General features: G+C 39.9%; 1 protein-coding gene across 2 annotated transcripts in view; it reads right to left on the bottom strand.

Moving 5' to 3' along the window:
- Nucleotides 1-219: 219 nt before the first annotated feature.
- Nucleotides 220-20,733, bottom strand: part of HLF (HLF transcription factor, PAR bZIP family member) — a 41,054-nt gene continuing 20,540 nt past the window's right edge. The window contains exons 3-4 of one of the 2 annotated variants that reach the window (XM_050920131.1): nt 6,820-7,040; nt 220-2,308 (exon numbers count right to left, since the gene is read on the bottom strand). In XM_050920131.1, coding sequence (XP_050776088.1) covers nt 2,090-2,308; nt 6,820-7,040 — 440 coding nt within the window. In that variant the 3' untranslated portion in view covers nt 220-2,089. The remainder of the gene's footprint in view (nt 2,309-6,819; nt 7,041-20,733) is intronic. The other variant, XM_050920132.1, reaches the window with a different exon arrangement.

Raw genomic sequence — 20,733 nt, 5'->3', positions numbered from 1 at the left:
AAAAAAATGGAAAAATCCCACTGATGAAAGAATATGCTTAATGTAAAAAAAAATATTTAGTCCTTTGTAACAACTTCCTTAAGCAGTAATATGATTTACTGGAATGAACAACCATTTTTATTAAAAAAAAACGGGGGACAAAACCCTAGAAAACTGTGAGCCAGACACGTAGCACCGTTTATTCCTCACAGGTAAATAAATGTATGCAATACATAAAAGTGTATAAATGACCAAGGCTATTTATTAAGATTTCAGATGGAAACAAATTCTAGCAGTGGCAGATTTGAAATGAGCGTGAGATTTTTTTGTAGTCTACATTATTTTTCTGCCTCTACAAAATATTACATTGTCCAATATATATTTGCCTAAATTCCATGTTGTACTTTGTCTGTGTCAAACACATTCTTTATATGTTTCTGATGGAAAATTATTAAGCCTTTTAATATTTTAGTTATATGAATCACCCTGTCAAGCCATATTACCTTCAGAAAATTTTAATTTAAAGCACAACATATGCTGATGTGTCAGTGGTAGGTTTAAAATATTAAAGACCTCAAAAAACCTAAAGCACATCCTCTCTGTACAATATTGGTGAATATATATCTTTGCTATATATTTTAAACATGGAATAGCTTTTTCTTTTTCTTTGCTATATATAATATGTCTTTCAAAATACACTGTCAGTATTTGTATTTGAAAAATACTGTACAAAACACCCCATACTATAATTATTCTGTATAAACTTTATACATTTTATAATATCTATTCTTTTGGTCTATAGTAAACATATAAATTGATTGGATTAACCACAGTATATGACAACACCATTGCCTTCTGAAATTCACCAGTGTTTCTTACATTCGTTTTCAGAAGTCCACTTTGTAACAGAACATATGTTCAAAAGCAGGTAGAGAGAAAACAGAATAAAGTTCAGAACAATCAGTTCAAGACATGCTCAAAATAACATCACCAGAAAAAGTGGGGTTTGCAAAACTGTGACTCTTCTAACTGAATAAAAATGATTTTAAAACAGCAAGATACAATCCTCAGAAAATATATTACAAAAAGTGGAAAAATGAATAGTTAATTAATCACAAAATGGGACTCCAAGCAATTCAAAATTAAATGAAAACTAAAAGAAAAACTCCTCTAATTTCAAAATCAAATCTGATTTGATACTTTTTAATTTTGTTCTTGTATCGACTAATTGTCCTCTCTCTTTCATACACACATTCTGTTCCAGGGATGCTTTCACCATGCTCATATCAATGGGTCTTTTATTTATAAGACATTAAAACTTGTATTAAGTAGGGAAGTCATCCTACATCCACTAGGAACACCCAGGCAGCATGCGCTAGTGTACAATAGGATTATTGCTTTAGGTACAGACAGTGCAAAATACACACTCTGTATTTTATTAATAGTACTCCTATCTATCTGGTGTTGGTGGAAATAAAAGAAAGCTTAGTAGATATAGATAAGTCATAATGGGATCTATAACGAGCAGAGCTAACTCAGTTTAACAGCACTTTAAATCTGACGACAGCTATCACCAAAACTTAAAATACAACAAAAGCAATCTATAAATTAATATTTCTGTAGTGTTGTACTGAATTATTGTTTGTGCACTTCATTAGCATGTTAACTTTTCTGATTAGACATAATTAAACAATAGCTTGTTACTCTTGAAAACTGAGATCTACCTTTTTTTAATTGTTATGGTTTATTTTTACTGGGATCTTTGCAAGTAAATGGTGAGGATGAAACTGTTTAGAACAACATAAAAATCCAAATCAGAAGCAGCACTGACAACAACAAAAAATGAAAAGCACATGGCAGTTCTTAATAGTCCAGGTAAAAATGTGTCACCCTTTGAAGAAGGTTTCATAAAAACGGGAGGTGCTGAGATGTGCACACACACGCATACACAAATGAAAAATAATAATAGTAAGTCAGTTTTGTTTCTGCTTCTGGTAAAGTGCTGATGACAGACAGGTTGGTTTGGGTGTGGTGCTATCAAACAGGAAACACTTTGTCCATCTATTAAAATGCCAACCCACAACAAAAAAGAAGGAATAAAAATCGCCATTTACAGGGGCCCATGACGAGCTTCATACTTCACCAGCACGTTCTTGCATTTGCCCAGCTCTTTCCGTAAGTCAGCCACCTCTTGGCGGAGGGCTGAGTTCTCTTTCTCCAGGAAAGAGGCACGGATGGCAATCTGGTTTTCCTTCAGCCTCCGGGCATCTCTCGATCGCTTGGCAGCCATATTGTTCTTTCTACGTCTTGCCCAGTATTTGTCATCCTGCTCATTAAGTACATAAAGAAAGAGACAAGATATTAGATTTCAGTAAACTAAGAACTCCTTAAGGCACAAGGTTTCACTGTTAACCACACTGCTGTCTCTCAGCTCCGAAGGGACTTTAACTTTGATATTTCACTGGCCATTGCTGCTTTCAGTTGCACATCCCACTGAACAGTGACAATATCAGTAATTCTTGGGGCAAATACTAAATCTATGTGCAATAGGCTCTCAAATGGGCATACATGTAGGCCTGCCTATTTAGCCAAATGTTTGCACTAAGCTTATCATCATGATATCTTGGTTCTGAAGACTTCCAAAGAATAATTAATAAGCACTGGCAGCAGGATACCACTCACCCTGATTACCCCAGTGAGGAGCACAATCAAGCTGAAATGGGGACTATGTATGGGAGTCATTGCCAAGTCAAGGGATTAAGGGCTCCAACCCACTTCCCCTGAAGTAACTGGGGATTTCACTGGAGCTAAGGGACAAAACCTGATCCAATGAAAGCAAAGATCAAATCTCCATTGAGGTCAAAAGAAGATCAGGTCCTAGAGCATATCAATTTGTGAAGCACGTGCCCTGGCCTGGAATGCCCCACCCTGGCTGGGCGTGCTCTCCCCTGTGCTGATTGGCTGTCTGAGCCAGAGTTTCTACTCCTCAGCCTCACTTCACTTGCTCTCCACAGATGTCCTTGGAGAGGCCACTGTGCTGGGTTTGAGACGGGGGGGTGGGGGTGGGGACTAGGGGTGGACTGCTTTTGCCTCACAGCCGCACATACGCTTTTAGTCACGTGCCTATGCAGAGTGCCTGCCAGCATTTGTCCCAAAGTGCCTCAGTATGTTTCCTATGTTAACATGTGCTAAAAGTATTATTCATAAAACTCATGTTGCCATCAGGAGTTCAGCCTTGTTGGGCATCAAAGGAGACAAATGACCAATTAATTGTACTGGATTTTTCCCCTCACTTAGCGTTAAACAGACTTCAATTAAATAAGCATTCGGTAGTTTTGGCGTTACTTTGATCTTCGCAGATTGGAAGCACACCTCTGCCCACATGCTGACAGGGTCCAAAAAGTGCCTGTATGCTGATTAAGCCACACTCAGAATACCGCCTGGCAAAAACAATGTAGGTCAAAATTCTTCTCTCAGATCCACACAGCCCATCTCAGCTCCCATGTTCTGCCTCCCTTCCAAGGGTGGATTCCCCATTGCACACAAATTGGGAGCAGAATAGTGTATCAGTCCTGAGCTTTACGCTGAGAGGCGAATTCTGTCCTTAGGCTGCACTGAACTTTTCAGGTACCTCTTATGAAATATTTTCTCCCAAATTCCGATGGTTGGAAACAGAAGAGGCAAATATTTTAAACACTGCAGCTGCCCTCCACCATCAGTCAGCACACTAGGCCTGCTGTACTGCTGTTCTGCACCTTGTAAGACAATAGTGCAAAACAAGAGGAAAACACTTCCCATTTTGTTTGGCTGCATTTTATACCCCCATTACATTCACTTTGCACTGGTGTAAGTGACTATACCAAGTGCAGGGCAAGGGTGAGTTGGGGCCCAGTGTATCAAAATCTCCATTCACCTGTTCTTAGATGGGACCCCCAAAAAGCCCCTTAAAAAACGCAAAAAGCCACACCCTAAATCTTGGTTTACAATTTCCCATCTCATTCCTCTCCACAAAAATCAGCTTTAACCAATTTATTATTGTGCCATCTAGACCTCATGCATCTTTATTTTAACAAACTGCAATGGCAAATCCCTTAATCCAGCCTGAGAGAGGCCAGGCTGGTGTTTCAGAAACATGTGCAGTCCAGAAACAATTGACTGGCCTCATCCGTTTACCCTTCCCTTCCCAACAGCCAATCCTCACACCAGGACAGAACCAGAGCTTGGGTCAAGCACTGAGTTAACAGACAAGCGCAACCAAATATGATTATCTTAGATAGGAACCAGGACCCTGAGTCCCCATTCAATCACACACTGAAAACACAAAGCCTCCATGCATAGAGAATACTACGTTTTCAGCTGCTGATATGAAATACTCCAAGAGCATCTCGGCTGATAATTTTCTTTTCTTCCTCCACATACTATAAATATAAACTGGCACATAACGATTCTTTGGAGATAACACAAACCTGGGTCAAATTCCCACTTTCCTTACATCTGGTAACCCTTTTGATTTTGAGCACCTTTTACACAGATAGGCCCCCTCAGCCCAAACATGAGTGATCTCAGTGGAGTTTTAAGGGTGTCCCCACAAGCAGAATTTGGTGTAGTCATCACATGTTATCAGGAAATATGTATAAAGGAAGGCCAGGGATACTATGGAGAAAGACAGTAACAAATCATTTGGTTACCACTTGACATGTGACTTTTTTTTTTTTTTTTTTACACTTTAACTATGATGACACCTGCTCCTGACAACACTTTCCTGAGGGATAAAAATAGCAAATGATGACAGACTTGTCCTCTACTGCCATCAGCCTACTGTAAACACATACCAGTTCTCTGTCTACATGGGGCCTTATCCAAAGCCCACTGCAGTCGTTGGAAAGATTCCCACTAACATCCATTGGCTAAGGATCTGTCTCAGAGGAAAGAGCAGCAGCTCAATGCCATGCAATGCTGCACGGCACTATGTCCTCACGGAAGCTGCATTGTACAAATAGCATTTTCCATGTAAAAGACAACTTGCCCAGGTCTTCAGTAAAGCATGTCCCCTGTTCATGCTACTGGGGTCCCTTCTTTCTGGTATTGCATTTGTGGCTCAGAGATGGGAGGAAGGTGGTGGGTTTTATTTTATTTTTTTCAATGTAACCTTTCCCTACATAGAACTACATTTAAAATTCACACTTTTGAAACCCTGACAATAGTGTTCATTAATGGGATTATTCTCACCACAGATACTCAATCAGATAGCACTGGACCATTCCAATCACACACACAAGACCGTTTTCTGTTTTTAACAGGGCTGCAGTCAAGTCCTTTTTAAAGTTAGTTTTTAATTTGCTCTGTGATAGTCTTAGATGCTTGAAAACGCTTCTTTCCCTGCTGATTTTGGCCTCTGACTTTTGGCAACCTTCACAAAAAAAGAGATGAAATTATCATGCCTTGTCTGTGTGCTAGCGTCATCAACACTGATGGGAGGATGTTCTGAGAACAGGATTCTTAATACTGCTGCGGTCAGCACAATAAGTACATAAATACTGTGATAGTGTAGGTCCTATCTGAATAGCCAATTCTAAAACAAAAAAAGCCTCAAGCCCCTGAAGAGTATTATATATTTGAAACTATACATTTAAATGTGTGTGTGTGTATGTATTTATAAAAATCTATATAGCAACAGCAGTGTTCTTAGGCACATTACAGACAACTTCAAGGAGGTCAAATTATGGGCCTGAACTATTTGTTTTAGAAACACTGTACTATATTTTACTAGATTTAGTTTAGCCCCTTCCACCAACACTTAGCCCTGGTCTACATGGAGGGGTGGGAGTGGGGTGGGGTAGGGTGCGGAGATTGATCTAAATTATGCAGCTTCAGCTACGTGAATAACGTAGCTGAAGTTGATGTACTTAGATCGACTTACCATGGTGTCTTCACCGCGGTGAGTCGACTGCTGCCACTCCCCCGTCGACTCTGCCTGCGCCTTTTGCAGCGCTAGAGTACAGGAGTCAATGGGAGAGCGCTCGGGGGTCGATCTATCACGTCTAGACTAGATGCGATAAATTGATTCCCGCCGGATCGATCGCTGCCCGCCGATCCAGCGGGTAGTGTAGACATACCCTTAGGGAAAGTGATGTTTCAGCACTTTGTTTGTCCTTTGACTGTCATAGACAGAATTAAGGTAGTCTCAAGATTGGTGCACCGCAGAGAGAGCTTCACTATCATTTATCAGATAACTGCTCAGTAGTCATTCGTTCTGGGTGAATTTCATCCAGGGGCAGGTAGCTTTATGCCCCACTTAAGGGATTAGTGGGGAATATGTAGTGCCTCATGCCTCTGTCATGGGATCAATTTCCCCTTACGGGAATAAAGAATAATGGAGATCCCAACTGAGAACAGGGACCTCACCGGACTAGACGTACAGACTTACAGTAAGAGATGGTTTGTGCCTCAAAGCGATTAAAATGTAAGTAGACAAGACAGACAGCGAGGAAGGGAGAAAGGAAATATCATTAGCTCATTTTATACAGGGAAAATGAGTCTCAGAGAGTGAAAGAGACTTGTCCAAGGTCACACATCAAGTTTCTGGCAGATCTGGGGAATGGTATCCTGATCTCCTAAATTTCAGCCTGGTGCCTTAACCATAAAGACATCCTTCCCCTCAGACCTGATCAGATCCCAATCTCACACCAATTTTTTCATTTGCCTATTTCCACTGGCTTCAAAGGAGTCACTCCTGATTTAAATCAGTGTATAAGAATAGATTCAGACTCCAAATCTTCATTTGAGGAAAGAGCTTCCGCATTTTGTTCCCTAACCGCCTGGTCACCAGTTCCAATTTACCTTCAGATCTTCTGGAATGAAGACTTTACGGGCTTTTTTAATCATCGGCTGTGGTTTGAGCTCTTCCTCTGAGAACTTGCGTTTACGAGGGTCAAACATCTCCTGGCCAGGAATGCTGGAGAGAGCAAGATCTGCGGGGTCAAGTTCATAACCCACGGGAACTTGGATTGTCTCAGGGTCGATGGGACTTGGCGTGTTACGATTTGTTGGCAAGATCTGACCTATAGCAATAGAAGATGGGTTCAAGATGTGTTATAAAATAAAAAGCAAACAGGCTCTTTGCATTTGAATTTTAGAGGGTTTCAAAATACATTACAAGCAATAATTCATTAAGCATCTAAACACACCTGAGAGGAACTCTGTTTATTAAGCATAAAAATATCCATTTTGAAGAGGGTTATATAGCCCCAGAGACACATCTCAAGTCGGGGACACAAAATTTAAGGTTCCTAAAATCTATGGACATTGAACATGTTCGCCTATGTTACTTAGCCAAGGTCATAGAATTAGGAATAGAACCAGTCCCCTGCTCTATGCACTTGACTAAATAGTCTTCCCCACTCTTCTCATAAACATATTTGTTTACGTGCCACTTTTAAGTAAAGGGTAAATTTGATTTGGAATCAAACAATATATCATGTTTCCAGCAGGGCATACAATGACTGGTGTAAAAGCTATTGAGCTTTGTTAAAATACCTCATCCATGAGCGCAAAATACAACTGTGCAAATTCTGCTTCCGTCATGAAATTCTATTAGTGATATTCTGAAAGACACTGCAAGTAACTAGAAATATTAAGAACTATGGTGACCGCTTAAAAATAACCTGCAAAGGGGAAAGAACATGGGTTTATGACCTTTTTACGGTTTTATAATGGATGAAAAGGGCCTGTACCCAACAGAGGTTTTAACTTCTTGTTTTTATCTTAGTAAATAGTGATTCTCATCTTCCCTGTTTTTGATGGCTTCTCTGAGAACCAGATAACTGCTTCTTTGCAAAGTGTGGGGGAATGCCTGAATCTTTAACAGAAAGAGGTTTTTCCTCCCAAGTGTTTTTATGGAGTTTAACAGGTATAAAAAAATAGAGTTTTAAACAATCTGACTGAAAAAATCTTTTCCCATTTCCACTGCTCGGGTTTCATTCTCTTCAGTTCTATTTAGATTAGGGAAATTTGTACCAGTGTAGCCACACCAATGGAACTATACAGGTGTAAACTGCTAATGTGATGCATTTTTATAGAATCATAGGACTGGAAGGGACTTACAGAGGTCTCTATCCAGTCCTCTGCACTTGTGGCAGGACTACGTATTATCTAGACCATCCCTGAGAGGTGTTTGTCTAACCTGCTCTTAAAAATCTCCAATGATGGCGATTCCACAACCGCCCTAGGCAATTTATTCCAGTGCTTAACTACCCTGACAATTAGGAATTTTTTCCTAATGTCCAACCTAAACCATCCCTGCCGCAATTTAAGCCCATTGCTTCTTGACCTATCCTCAGAGGTAAATGAGAACAATTTTTCTCCCTCCTCCTTGTAACCACCGTGTAGGTACTTGAAAGCTGTTATGTCCCTTCTCAGTCTTCTCTTCTCCAGACTAAACAAACCCAATTTTTTCAATCTTCCCTCACAGATCATGTTTCCTAGACCTTTAATAATTTTTGTTGCTATTTTCTGGACTTTCTCCAATTTGTTCACATCTTTTACTAATATGAAAACTATTACACATGCAAAAAGAAATGTTATAGACTTCCGTTCATCCTGGGCCAATCTTGCAGTCACCATCTGGGCAGTATTCCTACTGAAATCTATTTTAATAACACAGGCCAATGTTTCCAAAAATGTTTAGGTGCTGTGGGTAAGATTTTTCACAAGCACCTCAGTGACTTAGGAATGCAAGTCTTATTGACTTCAGACTTAGCCTAATTTAAGGGGCTTCTATTTTAGAAAATGTTGGCCATCATTATTACACTTACTATGGCAGTAAGTTCATTATCACTTTAGAGATACGATGGCTTTCCATAATAACTTTACTAACATACTGTTACTTTTCATAACATCTACATATTTCTATACACAGTTGTAATATTTACTGTGCAAATTAATACCTAAAATCATCACTATTTTAAAGGTTGTTTCTAACTGCAACTCAAGGGATTTATCTGCAGCATCGTTTTTTATTATTCTATATAAACAACATTGTGGGGAAACTGCATAAGACAAGGTTTTGGTCTCAGAAATCATGGCTTCAGTAACACCCATTTTAAAATAGCACCAATAACATCAGATTCTAGGAAAGGCTGGGATGGATGCAGGAGAAGAAAAAGGTGGATCAAAGTAATTTTTTTCCCCCCAAAAAGAAAAAGAAATCTGAGACAATTCAGTTACTAGTGTTGTACCAACAGTGGAGTGTTTCCTTCTCTCTCTCAGGATGTGGCACGCTGCTGCCAAGATCCCATTGTTAAAAACTAGACATTTCCTGTTGTGGTTCATTAACAAAACCAGAAAAAAGAATTTATCCCAGCGCATAACCACATGGGTGACAGTAACCTAGCAGACATAACTACCAGTAATAACTGCAGTTACAGTGTGAAAATCCTGAGACGGGGCACGCAGCATGCATGCTGCTATGGAGAAGTTACCTATTCCGTTTCAGAACACCATTGGTAGTTGACCTTTCACTGTGATGCATGGTTAGTAGATCTCTTTATATTTTACATAGCAATGAAAACGCAAGTCAGATGTATTTTAGCAAGTGAAGCAAAATGAAGTTGAAAGCTTAATGGAAGAAACAAGGCACACTAGTTTTTTTTGTCTGCTTGAAAGAATTTCATGAAAAAAGATGTTCCGTTCCCCTGGATACACCGGATGTAGTTTGTAACAGCTTGGATGGAATCATTTTTGCCTAATACATTTTATGTCTTTTTTAAGGTGGGGGAAAAAAGCCAGCTTATTGACTCAGTAAACTAAAGGCAACTGTTTGTAGTTTTATTGTAAATGGATGGCTAATCTCATTTCAGATATATGAGGTGGGGGCAGAAACAGGCCTATTTAAATGATTAAATGGAGGCACCTTCCTTTGATGTTAGTACATTTGTATCTGTCAGAACAGAGCTGCCAGATATTTTCTCACACACACTAATAGATCTTGTAAATTTTATATTAAGGGTAGAAATGAACCAAAACCATAGCTGTGAATATTTTTACATATTTATTTTTTGTGGGGAAGAGGGGTGTTCAAAGAACAGAGTGGATTTTGAAAATGGCCCCTTGCTTTCTAATGGATCTGAACCAAAAACCTGGTTCTAAATAATTCTGAACTCTGAAACGTTCAATATCTGGATTAAAGATTGATATCTATCTATGGTCCTTGTATGGATTCCATTACCATAGCATCTAAGCGTCTCCTAGTCTTAAACTCACAGCACTCCAGTGCTATTTTCCCCCATTTTACAGATGGGGAACTGAGGCACAAAGATTAAATTACTTGCCCAAGGTCACATAGGAATCTGTGGCAGAGCAGGGCATTGAAGCTGAATATCCAGTGTACCAGGTTAGCATCTGAATCACTGGACCTTCCTTAAACAAATCTCTCAGATACAAAATGTGCTCCTCTATGTTTATAATGCATATATTTTAAAATAACAACACATAATTCTAGCAGAGATTTGGAAACATTGTGTGAATAAAAAGAATAAATTCCTTATGTGTTGCTGTGACACACAAGTAAATATTTTTCCCATCAAAATTGTTTTTCAGCAGAAAAAAATAGGGTTTTGACAAAATGAATTATTTTGCAAGAAGTGTCTGGATTTCACAGAAAATTTAGCTTTTTCATCAAAATATTATGGCCAAAAAGTTTGGTTTTCATTCAACATTTTCAGGTGAAAACTTCATGGGACAAAGAAACCTTTTAGACCAGCTTGAGTTAAGCTACTTCCTCTCTGCTTACACACACACACACACACACACACACACTGATCCAGAGGATCCAAACACCAAGGCCCTGATCCTACAACTTCACACAGGTGGACACATGTGTCAATGCACAGTTCATTCATAAAGCTGTCCAGATGCCCTTAGATGTCCATAAATCATCTAGGAGCCCACAGGCCATTTGCTTTTGAAATGTTTACCACTACATAGGACCCTGTTCTGCACTCCCTTACATTTGGTGTAAATCAGTAACACCACTGAAGTCAATGGAATTAATAGGAATGTGCAAGAGGGAAGAAAATCTATTCTTCTTTGTCCAATATTAGGCAACTCTTGGCGCTCTGCATCTTTGTATTTATTCTATCTGCTGTTGCCAATAACATTAGCCAGCAACCTGTCTTTGTTAGTTGACTGGCTAATGGTCATTGCAGCTACGCGGTGCTGGAACTTGTTGTAACCTAACACGATCGCGTGGGCAGCTTTGGATCCAGTGCAGATATTACTGTAAAATGTACAGTATGTGGGCTCATATTACCTTGTCATACAACCTTCTTGTCTCTTGTTTGTTCAGCACTTGAGACTTAGCTCCTTCTGCAGAGTTTGTGCAGGGTGTTTTTTTATGCACTAAATTCCTCCCAATTAGGGACAGGTCAATAGAGAACAGCGATCGAAAGGTCACGTGCCTAGTGGCCAACTAATCTCCACCTCAGTGAGCTCTGCAGCTGTCACAACATCCAGCAAGAGAGTCGGTAAACAGACCAGAGAGACCGTGGTGCACGAAGAAAGCCAATGGTACCTGTTGCAAAGGCCGGGCAACCATAAGGCATCTCGCTGCTGAACATGAGGAGCCAGAGTCATTTTTTAAGCACTCAGCACTGGCAACTGGGGCCAAATTTAAAAAAAGAACATCAGCTTCTGTTTGGGCACCTCAGTGAAGTGGCCGGGTTCTCACACACGCCCAGCTTTTGTTGTCAGTGGGAGCCGATGGGGTCCGGAGTGTTTTGGAAAATCAAGACGTTTCATAAATGGGAGCTGATGAGCACTGACAGCTCGGAAATCCAGCCCTATGACGGACGCAAGCTGGGGACAGTGGTTAAAGGAAGCTGCGGAAATTTCCCCATATGCAGCCCAAGCGACATGCCTCAACCCTGACCTAAAAGGGAAAAGGACTGGGTCAGCTTTCCCTCTCGTACAGAGCCACACTCAACATGCTAGTGTAAACAGGGCTCCGGGTGGCTCCATGCCTTTTAACCACGGCATCTTGCTCCCAGCAGGTCCAGACATGACGCACACCTATAGTGGCCTTTGTCTTCATTAATGCTTCTGATGTTGCCACACCAGGTGTTAGCAATGGTAGGCGGGTGGTAGGCTTGGGAGCAGGTGAACAGATCAGCAGTCATGAGCTGTTTGGCCCTTAACCTCTCTGCTACAGTTGCCAGTGGGAAAGCAAATGTGGTGGCAACGCAGATACTTGTACACTGAGAACTGGACTGAAGCCAGCAACTTATGTCACTTAGATCACCAAACAGGTGTTCAAAAGCAACAACTTTTGTCACTGCCAACATTAATTAAGCTTCACAAACCCATCAGATAGGAGAGTATTTTTATACCCCCATTTCAGAGAGTGGGAAACCGAGGCCAAAAATGATAATGTGCAATGCTCATGGTCACAATGTGACTCAGTAACAAGTGTCCTGAGTCACAGGCCCCTTGTCTAACCACTAAGAAACATTTACTACCAGCATTATACACAAGAGGTAAAAGTGAAAAGAACCTTTTCAGAGGTGTCTCTTGGTGATGGAGTCGAGCCCCTAGGTTCCAAGCAGGACCAGGATGCTGAATTATGTTGGTACAGCTGGTCAGAAAATTTTATATAATTCAAATTTGCAATCAATCAAAAATAAATTCACTTCGTTTCCTGGAAATTCTCTCTTCCCATCCCCATTTTTCACCTTGGTCTAAAACTGATTAAAAAATTTATACAAAAATGACAGGGAGGGGAGAGGAAAACATTGTCTTGAATTTTTTTTTTCTGTTGATCTAGTAGTTTTTGTACATTTGTACACGGGGTTCAATGCAATTGTTAGGAACCCAGCAGAAACAGATTATGTACTTTCAGTTAACGGACTTTCTTATGCAAACTAAAATGTACTTCAGGTTTGTCAAATTATAATACAGTCTGTCAGTTAAACTGACATTATTTATTTGACATACAATCTTCTCTCAGAGTTGCCCTAGAAAACAACATTGCAGTGTCAATATGCTTTTCAAGTCTTTCCCTTTGGCAGCTGTTTAGCCATTGGGTGTAGTTCTCTGACCCAAAATCACAGACAGTCCCCGTCTAATCTGTGATCTACTTTTACGTTAACTCTTCCATCCAGATAAGCACATCTGCGCACAGATCACCAGCGCAGCAATCAGGACAGAACTTGCAGACTGGCAGAATGTAGGGGGGAAGTAAAAGGAGCACGTAGGAGCTTGGTAATTATTTTAGGGCAATCTCCCACTAACTAATGCAACTGCTAGCTAGAAATGTGATTACGTTAACAGAAACTAAACTTTATCTTCACATTTATATTATTAGCATTAATAGTGCTTTACTGAAATAGAGACAATTATATGGAGACTAAGAACATAACCTATGCTTACACTAAATAGAATAAAAACACACAGTATATGAGATATCAACTTTTATACTTCAGGACAATACCAACCACTAGCTGCTGGGGTTAGGAAGAAACTTCACCCTTGGGTGTGTTATTGCAAATAATTATGATCAGGATTTTATAGTTTCCTCTGGAGCATCTGATGCTGGCAATTGTCAGTGACAGGAGACCAGTGTATCTGGACCATTAGTCTGATCCAGTGTGGCCGTTCTTATGTACCAGTGCTATACAAACTGGATTTTATAATATGCATTTGTGGGCTGAGCAGTAAAATTTTCTGAAGGAACAATATCTTTGAATGACCAACACAACCTCTCTGGTAAATTAATGGCTCCTAAAGCATTATGATAAAAGACTGGCGAGTTAAAAAAAAAACAAAAAAACAAAAAACCCTTTTAAAACAAAAGTGTTGTTTATAAATTGCATTTGAGTTCTAAAAGAATCACCAGACAGTATGTTTCACCTCTATACATTGTGGGCATTCCTGCTTGGGACCTGTATGAAAATATTGTACAATAATGCATAGCACAAGGTGTGGGGTGGGGGACTGAATTGAGGCTGCAGAGTGTAACCTTTCTGTGTTCCCAATTAATAGTTCAAGTATAAGGAATAGCCATAAACTAAACTCTTTAAGGGTTGAGCCTCCAGAACACTTACAGATCATGTAATTGACTGGAGGACTTGTGAATGACATGCATGATAGATTTAAAGACTATTCAAAATAAAACATAAAATAAAATATTAGTTCAAACGAACAGGCATTATGCCACACACTGCATCTATACTCACAATCCAAGATGAAATGGTGCATTCAGGGGTGATTAGTCCCTGGATGAGAAGAATGGGTGTATAACCCTTTCTCTAATGGTACCTTGATGGTGAATGAAACGCTAATCTAAAATTGGCATACTACCTTTTTTATAATCACTTATAATAATACCCCTTATTTCCTTAAATTTACCTTTTACCATATCTGTATTTCTGCTACCAAATTTAATCCCAACACCCAAATATCATTTATTGGCTATTAATGTCAAACATCATTCTAATTATCATTTGCGTCAATGCAAAGTCTGTGATTACCAATATTCCAAAACATCCAGAAGTTCCCCTACAATACCTGCTAACAGCAGTGAAAACACAAACATATTTAATACATGACCCAAGATTGTGCTTTGCTTCATTTCTATTAATACCTCATTCACTCATGCTAACAAACATAGCTTTAGCAAATGCAAAGCTTAAACTTTAGGCCTAAAGGTCTACTCTGTACTTGCAGTTCAGCACATTTTCAATTAGCATAAGCAAACATTACTCTATAGGCTCCAACAGGCAACTTCACTTTTGAGTGCTTGACTTTGTAAGCTTAATAGTGTTCTTTTAACAGCTTGTGTGTAGTATATATACTATGCCTATACTATACTACATTGCTTTGCAAAAGAACATCCCAGGCACATGCACAAGGCATTTCACATAGACTGTAAGCTTTTGGGGACCGCGACTAGATAAAATTCTTGAAAATGCCCAGGTGACTTATCAGCCTAAGCCCCACTGACTTTCACTTAGACTTGGACTCCTAAATTACATTTGAAAAAGGGGATTAGGCATGTCTGAAAATCTTACCCGCTGTGTTTTTATTATGTGCATACACAGTACTTGGCTGAATGGGGCCCTGTTCATTGATTGAGGCCTCAAAGTGTATGTTTACACTGGAAAGAAAAACCTGCAGGGGAGAATCTGAACTGCAAGTAGACACCCGTGGCTGGCCTGTGCCAGCTGATTCGAGCTCTCAGGGCTGTTTAATTGTGGTGTAGATGTTCCGTCTTCAGCTGCAGCCCCAGCTCTGGGACCCTCCCACCTCGCGGGGCCTACAGCCTAATCTCCAGCCCAAGCCTGAACGTCTACATGGTAATTAAGCAGCCCCACAGCCCAAGCCCCGAGAGCTTAAAGTCTATGAGTCTATGAGCTCGAATCAACAGGCACAAGCCAGCCCTGGGTGTCTAATTGCAGCGACTGGCTAATGAACATCCAGGACAGGTGTCTCGCATGGAACACATCTCATGCAAAGACAGCATATGCTGCCCCTGCCTCATGTATCTATTCCCGAATTATGGTACCCAAGCCCATCTTGTCATCTCACTAGCTGCGTGTGCTCGACAGTCTGCAGCGTGAGATGTCCAGCGACATGGAAAAACCCCACACGGTCACTATGGTAAAGCCAACAAAATGAGCGCATTTTCCATCCCTTTCTTAAAATCACTGACAGTTGCTAAGAGATGCTGTACAGAAGAGTCCTTTAAGCAAGGGGGAACCACTGTAGAGAGTTACAGATCCCTGCAGACCTTTCCTTTCCTTTTTTTGATCTGCACATCTAACTATTAGCAACTGTTGTGGCTTTAGTTTAAGGATTGTTATTCATTAAAACATAGTGTGTTTGTTACATTGCCATAAACAAATAGATACTTTACACAAGATTATTTGTAAGAAATGCTTATCAAATTACAAAAGGAGTAAATAGTGGTGATCACACATCTTCCAAATAATGAATAATTTGTGGCTCTGTACATTTCATTTCCTCCCATATAAATTAAGGGCTGCTGATGCGTAGAAGAAATATATATTTGTAATGGGTCAAATTCTGCCACCAATTACATCCCACAGGATAGCTGGAGAAGCAGAATTTGTCCCATGAGAGAGTGTATGTACCTAGCATCTCTCTGTCTTTGCCCACAATTTACATAAGTGCATTAATAGCACAGCAGGCTGAGAGGGGTTTGGGATTAGCTGGAACACATAATGATGTTTAGGGCAAATTCCAAAAGAACAGACTGTTCCAAAAAGAAATTATTCCGCATATGGCTGCTTAATGTGGACCTTGATGGTACATCAAATGCAGAAGAAAATGGGCAGCCATATACAGGAAGTCTAAGAAAAAGGAACTATTATATTACTGAATATTGAAAGAGACATTTCCTCTTTCTCCTACTGGAAGAGCCATTTAGCATCAAAAGTGTGAAGAAATACCATGTTTTAGATTAAAGGCTTTTAAGAAACAGTAACAAGGGCCAGTGGTTTCTGCTTTACTTAAAAATCATGTTTAGCAGAGCAACAAAAAATTCCAATTAAAATTAACAATGCAAATAAAGGCACTTGTGTTGAAATTTTGTGTTCTTCTCAGTTTGAGGCATCATCTTTAAAAAGGTAGAAAAATTGAAAAATCCACATGCCTGTGGAATTATTTCTTGAGCAAATCCCACTATTCATGTTCATTCTCAACCTCTTCTACATTGCAACCTCATAATATACCAGAAGAAAGTTGTGGGGCCCTCTTCATGTCTAACTGAAGAAAATGAAGATACACCTCTACCCCGATACAAAGCTGTCCTCAGGAGCGAAAAAAATCTTACCGCGTTATATCGAACTTGCTTTGATCCGTCTGAGTGCGCAGCCCCGCCCCCCCTCCCGGAGCACTGCTTTACCACATTATATCCGAATTTGTGTTGTATCAGGTCGCGTTATATCGGAGCAGAGGTGTTGTTCCAATCCTTTGAAACCTGTTCACGACCCCATGTTGAGAACCCATGTGTTAGTACATACATGGCATATAACATACACACCGCCTATTGAATGTTCAGATTAAAGAGTCTACTCAGTGTGTAATTCCTCTTCTGTCTATTAGTAAAAGTTCATTTATCATGGTGCCCTCAGGAAGTGTCTCAGCGGATGAGAATTGCTTATGATTACCATTAAAGCTTGTTTTCTTTAAAAAGTTTTTTTTTTAAATGTACAAGTAGGTAAGCAGAAGCTACACACTCAAATCTTGCCACCCTCCCCCACACAGCTGCCAAAGAGAGATTAATAAACTGAACACAATAGAACCTCAGACTTACAAACACCTCTGAAATGTTTATCACGCTGAACGTAACGTTATGGTTGTTCTTTCAAAAGTTTACAACTGAGCATTGACTTAATATAGCTTTGAAACTTTACTATGCAGAAAAAAAATGCTGCTTTCCCATTATTTTTTTAGTAGTTTACGTTTAACACAATACTGTACTGTATTTGCTTTTTGGGGGAGGGGGTGGAGGAGAAAGGGGGTCCCTGCTGCTGCCTGATTGCATACTTCCGGTTCCAAATGAGGTGTGTGGTTGACTGGTTAGTTCCTAACTCTGAGGTTCTACTATACCATAATTGATGATTATCAGGCCAGCTGTAATTAGCAAATGTCGTTATCCATTCATTGAGCTTAGGCACTTTTAAACACAAATGCCTGCATTGTATAGACATACACAGGCACGTATGACTTTGTTCACTGAGAAATAAAGAAAATGTCAGTCACCAGCTGGAGGTGTACTTTAATGTCACTTTTCTCCAACCAATCAGAGCTGGGGATCTCAAAATTAAATCACCCAGCCAGATGTTTGAAAGAATTTTCAAAAAATGCCTTGCTCCTGAAACACTGCTAACAGACACCCACATTGAATATATACCATGCATTACCTTTCAGAACACACACACAAAAAAAACAAGGAGTCCTTGTGACACCTTAGAGATTAACAAATCTGATGAAGTGGGTTCTAGCTCACGAAAGTTTATGCCCAAATAAATGTGTTGGTCTCTAAGGTGCCACAAGGACTCCTCGTTTTTTTGGCCGATACCAAAAACCACTGAAACCTTTCAGAACACAGTTCAATATATCGACCATACCAATTTAAAACGATCAAAATGATCTGTGTGGTGCATTTTACTCTTTATTTCCCAACATCCAAAACAAGCTAAATGTCACTCCGATTAGAAAACTATATATTTTTCTAGCCTCAGCTAACCGTACAGTTAATCATCGCTATGCAACACCACAGCTTTGGGATCATTAATGAGGCCAAAAAGTGACCATGTATTTTTCTTTAAGAGTTTTATCAATTTCTACAGTACAGTGATCACCCTCAAACATTTGATTTACATACTCGGATATTTTCTTAGTATGAGCCTGCTCCAAAATCAATGGGAGTCTTTCAGTTGACTGGATTGGGCCCTAGTTGCATCTGTCCTTATATTCTGTAGGGGACACTGTAAATACAGAGATAATGGTATTTAGCTACCTAAGGCAACTGACAAGTTTTTAACGATGACCACAGTAAATTAAGGCTCTTTGCCTCCTTGTGCACCTGGCTACTGTTAATCTTGGTTCAGCCCCTTTCAGTGCAGGAGTTGTGTATGCTTCTAATCAGATAGTCCATACTTATAGGACAGGAGTGAAGCCTCCATATTTGACCCTGAGGAAACAGGTACGTGCACCCCCTAAACAGGAGAAGAAACATCTGACGGTTTGGAAAGCCCTGCAGCTGAGGGCAGTGAAAATTCATGTGCTTGGAAAATTATGTGGGTTTTACCTTTTACACTCCTATTAACTCCAATTTTCACGAAGTAGGTGGTGTTGCCACAGCAACTGTCATATCAGATCATTTCTGCAGTCTGACATTAAGATATTTTTTCTTTTTTTGGTAAATTCAGGCACATGGATTTTCATGTTTTTAAATGTCCTCTGCGTTTTGGATATACGAAAATGTGGGTAATGAAGAGGCTTAATTTAAAATGATGTTTATTTTTTAATGGCTAGGCTTATGCCGCGTTTTTCTCTTAATCTTCATTTTACAAATGAATAAGGAACAATGAAAACTGCACTGAACAGACTTAAGGAGTTACAGGGTAATGAGATCTATAAGGAGTCTGTCTCACGATGAGGAAGGTATTCTGTGCCACTGTTTATTTGGGCTTTACAAAGAATACAATTCAGTGTTCTGGTACACCTTAATCATCTATTTAGTGGTGAAAAAAGTATGCTTCCTCATACCCAGACCTATTTATGTGCATTCACTCCCCCAAACAATATTGCACATTCATGGTTCTCTTTGTTTGTCTGGCATACTTCACTGGCCTAACTTGCATTCTAAAAATAATTCTATTGAAATAAGAGACAATATATTCACACCTATTTCGAGTGTGTGTTCTAATGGCTAGAAATGAGGACAGCTAATTTTGGCTTTGCCGCTTACTTGTTGTGTGAGCCTGGCAAGTTCGTTTAACTCTCTGTGCCTGATATTTGTGATCTGTAAAATGGGTATAATACCTTCCGCTAAAGTCTCATTAAATTGCTGTTTGTAAAACAAGGTGATATCTATAAATGAAAGAAAGTGTGGTTGTTATTGACACACATCATCATACAGCTCAGGAGAAAAGAGCTGCACTGACTACCCTACCATCCGGTTCTTGCATTTAGCTTTTTCCTTGTTATTTCTTTTAACACACACACACACACGCACTCTCTCTCTCTCTCTCTCTCTAGTTAGCAAATAATCAGTAAATCACTTCAGGTTACTCAGGAAACTGGAGAAAGACCTGGCTACCACCAAAAGTGATCTTACAAACAAGTCAGCTGCAGCCAAAGCTTAGATTTACTGCCAGGTCAAGGTTTATCATTGCCACAGCTCAAGTCAAACGTATGTATAGCTGATTCTTATGAAGGATTTCCGGACTCTGCCCAAAACAAACAACCCTGACCCTAGGGTGCAGCAAATCAGGCTAAGCTACAGACTGTGTCCAGAGTGGGTCCAGTGAACACAGATCCTTTGAACAAAACCCTCCCATAGAGGATAATTTGCTGTCTGGAGACTACAGTGGGTGCTGTGCAGCTGCTCTGCATACAGTCTTCAGGACAGAAATTCCAGCTGCCCCAACTCTTGCTCCAAATTCTTTTACTTGGGCTTGGTGGACCAGAAACAGACACTTCTCAATACACACAGGATTGAATAGTATGCGTTATAAAGAGGGGGCGACCCTTTGAAAGTCAATTCTTGAAATTTCAAGTTCAGTGAAACGTGATGAGTTTAGAAAGGGCCAAGCCTGACCCTCTCCATCACTCCCTCAATGGCCTGATGAAGTCAGTGGGAGGCTTTGATTTTTTGTGGAGCAGGCTGTGAACCCCTGATTTTTAAGTAAACACACCTCAAATGCTTCTAATGACAGTGAATTTGAGGCTTCAAGACTTTCCCACCGTACACTAAACAAACTATAAATCATTAGAAGACATGGAGATACCACATATATTTTAGGTGACCTGTAGCAACACAGCTTGACACAGTATTTTAACCTAAATCTGACCTTACAAAGAAGGCCCATTTTCTAAGGCCACGTCCAGACTAGGAATTAAAATCGATTTTAGATACGCAACTTCAGCTACGGGAATAACGTAGCTGAAGTCGAATTTCTAAAATCGAGATACTCACCAGTCTGGACGGGGCGCCATCGATGTCCGCGG

This window comes from Gopherus flavomarginatus, chromosome 12 (assembly GCF_025201925.1).
Source record: "Gopherus flavomarginatus isolate rGopFla2 chromosome 12, rGopFla2.mat.asm, whole genome shotgun sequence".
Lineage (NCBI taxonomy): Eukaryota > Metazoa > Chordata > Testudines > Testudinidae > Gopherus > Gopherus flavomarginatus.
Note: the sequence above shows the minus strand (reverse complement) of the source record. Positions and strands in the feature narration are given on the sequence as shown.